Source organism: Rhinopithecus bieti, unplaced genomic scaffold, assembly GCF_001698545.2.
Source record: "Rhinopithecus bieti isolate Rb0 unplaced genomic scaffold, ASM169854v2 scaffold_61298, whole genome shotgun sequence".
In the NCBI taxonomy this organism is placed as follows: Eukaryota; Metazoa; Chordata; class Mammalia; order Primates; family Cercopithecidae; genus Rhinopithecus; species Rhinopithecus bieti.
The window spans coordinates 378,208-385,048 of record NW_016823727.1 but is presented as its reverse complement, the minus strand read 5'-3'; the positions used below and the strand labels follow the sequence as shown (position 1 = coordinate 385,048).

General features: G+C 41.6%; 1 protein-coding gene across 3 annotated transcripts in view; it reads right to left on the bottom strand.

The window, feature by feature from the left end:
* Positions 1 to 218: 218 nt before the first annotated feature.
* Positions 219 to 6,841, bottom strand: part of HAL (histidine ammonia-lyase) — a 28,048-nt gene continuing 21,425 nt past the window's right edge. For all 3 annotated transcript variants that reach the window (XM_017861752.1, XM_017861755.1, XM_017861754.1), the window contains 3 exons: positions 4,195 to 4,303; positions 4,026 to 4,095; positions 219 to 1,921 (listed from right to left, as the gene is read on the bottom strand). In XM_017861752.1, the coding sequence (XP_017717241.1) occupies positions 1,781 to 1,921; positions 4,026 to 4,095; positions 4,195 to 4,303 (320 nt within the window). In that variant the 3' untranslated portion in view covers positions 219 to 1,780. The remainder of the gene's footprint in view (positions 1,922 to 4,025; positions 4,096 to 4,194; positions 4,304 to 6,841) is intronic.

Sequence of the window (6,841 nt, the reverse complement as noted above, 5' to 3'; positions counted from 1 at the left end):
AGGGTTTGCCTCCTCCGGCTGCCCTGAGACAACTTGTGACAAAGCCCAGGTGAGCCTGCGGGGCTGGGGAGGAAATCCTGATGCCTCCAATTCTTTTGTTGCTAGCCAATGGGAAAAAGAGTGTACTGAGTCAAGCATATGCTCCTTCAGAAACTTGATTAACTGCTGTTAGAGGTACTAAACCGTTATAAAAACCTAAGAATAAAGTGACATCAGAAGGCAATTGAGACTTAGTTTATTCCATGTTTCCCTTGAAGTTCCCTCGAAGGCGTGTGTTGTCAGTTACTAATAGAGCCCTGTAGAAAACTCAGTGACAAAGTGTCATTTTGACCTGGAGGACTGCAGGGGCCATGAGAATCCAGCATTCCCCAAACTGGAGCGATGAGCACGGTCAGACCACTGGGGGCTACTGGCTCAATGGCAGCTCACGGATGACAATGCACAAATCTCATTTGTGTGTGTTCACATTTTGACGAAGAATAGCACCAAGAACAACCTTTAGGTAAACAGGCTCCTCAGCACATTTTTTGCTCTCTGAATTTCTCTGGGCAGCAGTTTTCACTTCAGTGTCCACCTTTCCGGTGGACAGGTTGCAAATCCAAAGAGTGAAAACTCTATTGTGAAGTCCACTGATGGGCCCATTTTAGATGGCAATCAGGTAGGCAAGCTGGCAAGTGTGTCTGTCCTCCTCTCCACCAGCTATGGTTTTTAGAGCCACGGTTTCAGACCACTTGAAGGGCCTTGCACATACATGCACACATGGCTGCAAAGTCACAGAGCTTAGCCTTGGGAAGCCAAGAGGTCATGTGACCCATCTTTCATTTGGACAGATACACTTAAGCCATCCCTGAAGGTCCTTTATTTTCTTGGGGGAAAAAACAGATTGGGTAATACATTCTAGGGCTCCATCTGACCTTTGTCAATAGGACTCATTTTAATGATTACCATTACAGAAAGGAGGTTGGTTAATCCCCAGAGATTCCTTATCTGTGAAATGAGGAAGATTACAATAAGCATGTGACTAGAGTACTAACACCTAGGAAGTGAAAATACTAACCTCAAACTCTACACATTTGGGGAATATGTGTAGTGATAAATACGAAATACACAGTTTAATAAGAGCCACCAGATAGCAATCTTTATATTCATTCCTTATCTCCTTTGCACATGAAACCCCTTGTTGGTTTTAATCACCTCTATAATTAATAGCTGAAGACCCTATTGACTACTCTTTACTATGATCCAATTAATAGAAGAAAAAAGCAGCTTAAGGACAAATTATGACTTAGAATGGTTATTTATGAAGACATATTAAGGCATATCATGCAAAGTAAAATTAGCCAAAGAAAGTCAACTGGTTGAAGCAAATTAAAAACAACAACATAAAAAGGTTAACAAAAGCCTAATGTTTTTAGAAAAAATTGCTATCAATCTGTTTCCAAATTTGAATTCATCTAATGCTAAGAGTAAAACAGGCACATACAATTGTGGTTATTCTTCTTACCCTTAAGAGTGAGTGGCCTGTTGAAATTGTTAAGAAAGAAAGAAAACTCCTACGATCTGAAAATACCTGGTAGGTCCTGAACCATGACAACAGGAACACAGTGCTGAATTTAGCAACTATAATACTGCCGTCAGCCTAACCAAAGTAGGCTTTAGAAGAACTGAAGTATACAATGGATTGATCTACCTAGGAAAGTTCTCAGGTCTCTCCTTCAGCCTAGTATTGCTTTGTGCTAAACTGACTGCCCTCTGATCTGCTACTCCATGACAAAGCCCATTAAAGGTCCTCAGTCTCCGGGATTTTGGTGGATTTCTTGTGCAGAAATTTCAGTGAAAAGGCTGTTGGAGAAAGAGGTCTTGATTCCGGAATATGCTCCATTCTGTATTTTTCAATGTATGGAGCAGCTACTTCCCAAACCTGAAAAGCAAGGACAAAACAAAGCTGAAATATTGACAACGTTGTTTCCACATGCTATTACACATCCACTTCATCCGAAGTCAAAACATCCTCTATGCATGACCCTCTATACATGACCATCTATACATGACCCTCTATACATGACCCTCTATACATGACCCTCTATACATGACCCTCTATACATGACCGGACACAGCTGCTGTTTGCTTGCCTTTATTTTAAGCCATTTGACATATGACCTGTGTCAATTAGTCTTTGGTTGCATTAAAGACTGTAAATATACAAAGTCCAAAACTTTCTAAAGTCATCATAAAGATTTTAAGTTGCATACTTTTCCAAAGCAAAGCAAGAAAGCAAATAACAAAACCCAGAGAATTCAGTGTGGACAGAGTGAAGGATAGCTTCTCCAGGGTCTTAGCAGGACCTACATGGTTTTTTTGTTTTGTTTTGTTTTGTTTTGTTTTGTTTTTGTGAGACAGAGTCTCACTCTGTCACCCAGGCTGGAGTGCAGTAGCATGATCTCAGCTCACGGCAACCTCCACCTCCCAGGTTCAAGCAATTCTTGTGCCTCAGCCTCCTGAGCAGCTGGAATTACAGGTGCGTGCCACCAGACCCGGCTAATTTTTGTATTTTTAGTAGAGACAGGGTTTCACCATGTTGGCCAGGCTGGTCTCAAACTTCTGGCCTCAAGTGATCCACCCATGGTGGCTTCCCAGAGTGCTTGCTGGGATTACAGGCGATAGCCTGGAGCTGTGTGTTTTCTAAAGCAAGCCTTAAATGATAAAAGGAAGTGAATTGAATTTCCCTGTTGCTTTATTTCCATGCCACGGGGGCTTTGTTCCTTTGACCCTGCTACTTAAAGCATGGCCTGTGCCCCTGCAGTATCAGCATCACCTGGGACAAGTCAGCATCTTGGTCTTCACCCAGACCTACTGAATCCACACCTGCATTTTAACAAGACGCCCAGCAGATTCATAGCCACATTAACATTGGAGAGGCACCGCCTCAGATCCTTGGTTAGTTTTTACCTCCCACCCACCAGCCTCTTTTTTGTTTAAGCATAACATCATCTCAAAGTAAGGCCCTGGGCGGGCATGGTGGCATGTGTCTGTAGTCCCAGCTACTCAAGAGGCCAAAGTGGGAGGATCACTTGAGCCCAGGAGTTTGAGTCCAGCCTTGGCAACATAGCAAGACCCCCATCTCTAAATATTTTTTTTAATTTAATCAAATTAAGGTCCCGTTTTTGGTTTATAGCTGCTTTTAACTGCCACCGACAGCCAAGGAGCCTTTCCTATTCTTTTTTATGACCTTAGAAAATGAATACTCCTAAAGGCTAACTCTCACATACCTCCCTCCTAGCACCAAAACTGCCAGCAGAAAAGTAGCTTCCCCACCAAGAGTGCAGGACATGCTTAGAAATAATGGGTGTAAAATCACAGGAAAATCACTCCCCAGAGCAGAGCAGCTGTTTTAAGGAAATCAAGAGATTCTAGGGAACGTAACACCCCCAAGTTATTCAAAAGCTTTAAAGCACTTCAAAAACGATATTTAAAAGATAAGCCAGCACGCTGGACATCTGTACCTGGCAGCTGAGTGTATGGTCAATGTAACCAGTGGAAATACACAGGAAAGAAAAACCCGCATCTCACCAGAGCGCTAAACAGACTGAAAGTCTTCTGAAGTAAACACCTGGGCCTTGGTTTTCCCTCCAGGTCTACACAGCCATTGCACCCAGTGGTGGTAGTTGTGATAGCGTCACCCAGAAGGGAACATACTTTTGAATCAAAGAGGACATCTTGCAGGGGTGGGGAGGCATCAATGAACCTGACATCTTATTTTTTCGCCATGAATATTGTCCCAAAACTCCATTTAAAATCCATTTCTGTTTCTAATCCTTAGATATTCAACATTTGGCTGCACCCTGGGGCACGTAGTGATTATTACATGGCTTCTTAGTGGCGCTGCAAGTTGTTGCTGAAATACCTTTCTGCTCATTCCCAAGGAATAGCCGAATAACAATAGAATAAGGCAGTATTTCCCCATCCCCGACTTTGCTTTCCCGTAACAATTGAAAATTAAGAAACAAGCCAAGGGGCCAGCTTGCCTTCTGCTCCAGGAGCAGCCTGTGCACTGCCTCGATGTCCGGGGCCATGAAGCGATCTTTTATCCAGGGCCTATAGGGAGAGCACATTCACCCATCAGCCAAACATTAAGCCCTGCCAGGGTTTACCGTGCTGAACTGATGTAACTTTCAGAGACCTGTTTGATCTTACCTTACAACAGAGCGCACCAGGTCATAGACCTTCTCCAGCGGAGTGGTTGTTTTCAGGGGACGTAGAAACTCTATACCCTGGCAGGCTGCAAGGAGCTCGATGGCCAGCACTGAAACAAGAAATTCCAAGAGGGTAGCTTATGAAAGTCTGACTTCATGCTTGAGGAACGTGGATTTCCCAAAGTTGACACCCATCACCGGCCAACTAACAGATGGTTCGTTCTCTGTCTATTGGTAGAATTAAGTTGCTTTGGTATTCAGTTGCCATTTTAACTTGTTTTCTAACCCCTTGACTGTATATTTAATGCTGAGAAGGGGAGAATTGAGACATTTACCTGAATAATCACCAGACCCACACACCTACCCAGGAAGCTGCCCATTCATTTGCACTAGCAAAATCTGCCATGTCCCCCATTCACATCCTCTAACCAAGGTTTGGTGGCCAAGTTTGGGTCATGTGGGTAGGGAAGGAGTTCAGAAAGAAGAGCTGATCCTCATCTTGAGCCCCAGCTCCATTAAATAATGGTATGCATTTCATTGAAATGCTTTAAATCTCATGGTTTCCAATTCCATACAAATTGAGAGGTGGGGATACTGGACTAGAAGATGAGAAATTGCTTCCAGGTCCACAGTGAATTTCACAACTTCATCCTCTCCCACTGTGACCTGTCTGCACTCACCAGAGTTCATAATGTACTTCATAAATTGAAAGACAAGAAGTCAAATGTTTTTAATACTCTATTTGGGTTAACCACCTAGACAGTCTGATCAACTATAAGCTTCTAAACTAATTTTCTTGGCAAGTAATGAAATCCAAAGTGGTTTAACCTTGAATTACATTTCAATAAAAAACTTCTTCATAATCTAGACTGGGTCAAATGTAAAGAAATACGGATTCCAATATTCAAAATTTATTACAGGTATGGCATATTTAATAAGTGTTCTTAGCTCAGAAAGACAATATAAAGATTTCTGCTTTAGTTGACTTGAGAACCTTTAAGCTTGAAGGCCTGAAACAGACATTACGGAGTTAGTTCCAGGGCAACTAAAGACTCACTTGCGCATTCACTGACTCCTTCAAATCCTTGACAGGGGTCTATGTGCCAGGTATTTCAAGCCAAAGAGAAGAGCAAAACTAAAAGCAACTTGAAATTTACATAAAGGTGGAAATAGGAAACACTTGTCATCCGTCTTGAGCAAAGAAGTTGAGTGAGGAGTTGGCAGGTGAGAAGAGATATTATTCATTTAAAGCCACTCAGATGACTGGAATAAATCCTGGCTTATTGCCAAATCAATGACCCTATTTCCCAGTCCCAAACCTTACAGGTATTACAAAGATCTGACTAAAGTAGCATACTCTCAACTCACAGAGATTTCATTTTGACATACTTCCATAGGAGGACATATATGAAGCAATCATGCAAATGGAAGTCCAATAAACCATGAAGATGCTAGTTCATTTTTTTGGAATCAATATGGCAGTATAGGGGAGTGGTTAAGACAGTGAACTTGAATCAACTGCCTGGGATTGCAATTCTAGCATTGCCATTTAGTATCTGCATAACCCCGAGCACATTATTTAACCTCTGCCTTGGTTTCCTGTCCCATCAAATGGAATAATAATACTTACCTTTTAGGGTTACTGTGCAGGTTAAATGAATTAAAAGACTGAATGCACATAAAAAATGTTCAATATGTGTTGGTGATATGATGTTACATCATGAGAAGCGTAGTCTGATAGGTAATGTCAAAGACCAGAAAAAACTGGGAAGTAAATATTTGCACAATAAATGTGAAACATGTCAGGAAAACCTTAAGTGGCTACCTCTGCAACATTTGGTTAAATGCTCTTTGTTGCTAGCAGTTCTCCCTGAATCCATCAATTGGAATTTTAAAAGTCTGACACTTTCTTGTTACAAATTCAAGGGGTTCGATGCATCTTGATTTTGCTGGATATATTTCAAATGGCTCTCATTTATTTTGAAATAAGCTGATATTCTGTGGCCTAATAATCCTTCAAATCTTCAATCTTCAAAATAAATTTCTTAAACACACTGAAAACACGTATCGGAAGAACCATGGAAACACCTTTTGGTTTTACATGATTATTATCTTCACTTTAACAGAGTATAATTCACATGAATTAAAATAATCCCAAGCAAATAAATAATGGTACCACTTAGATATGTTGCAAACATATGTTCTACTTAGATGTATTGCAAATATGTTCTCAAAGTTTTACAATTTGAACACTATTCATTTTATCTGTCTCTGAGGTTAATTTATACCTGTGTTCCTTTCTCTAAAAAAAGATGCTTCTCTTGACCTTGTAGACCTCTGCTACCCTGAGCTCTTGAAGCTATTTCCTTTGAAAAGGTTTCCCTCCTTCCTCCCATAGGCTATGACGTTTCAGGTTACGCCTTTTCCCTCGAATGCAAGGTTCTGTTCCTGGTATTCTCTCCTTATGTCTAGTAGTTTTCAGTTGCCTCCGTGCAGAGAATGCTGACCTTCATCATTAATCCCAGGACATGGCTAGGTGCGGTGGCTCATGCCTGCAAACCCAGTATTTTGGAAAGCCAAGGCGGGCAGATCACTTGAGCCCAGGAGTTCAAGACCAGCCCAGGCAACATGGCAAAACCCCATCTCTA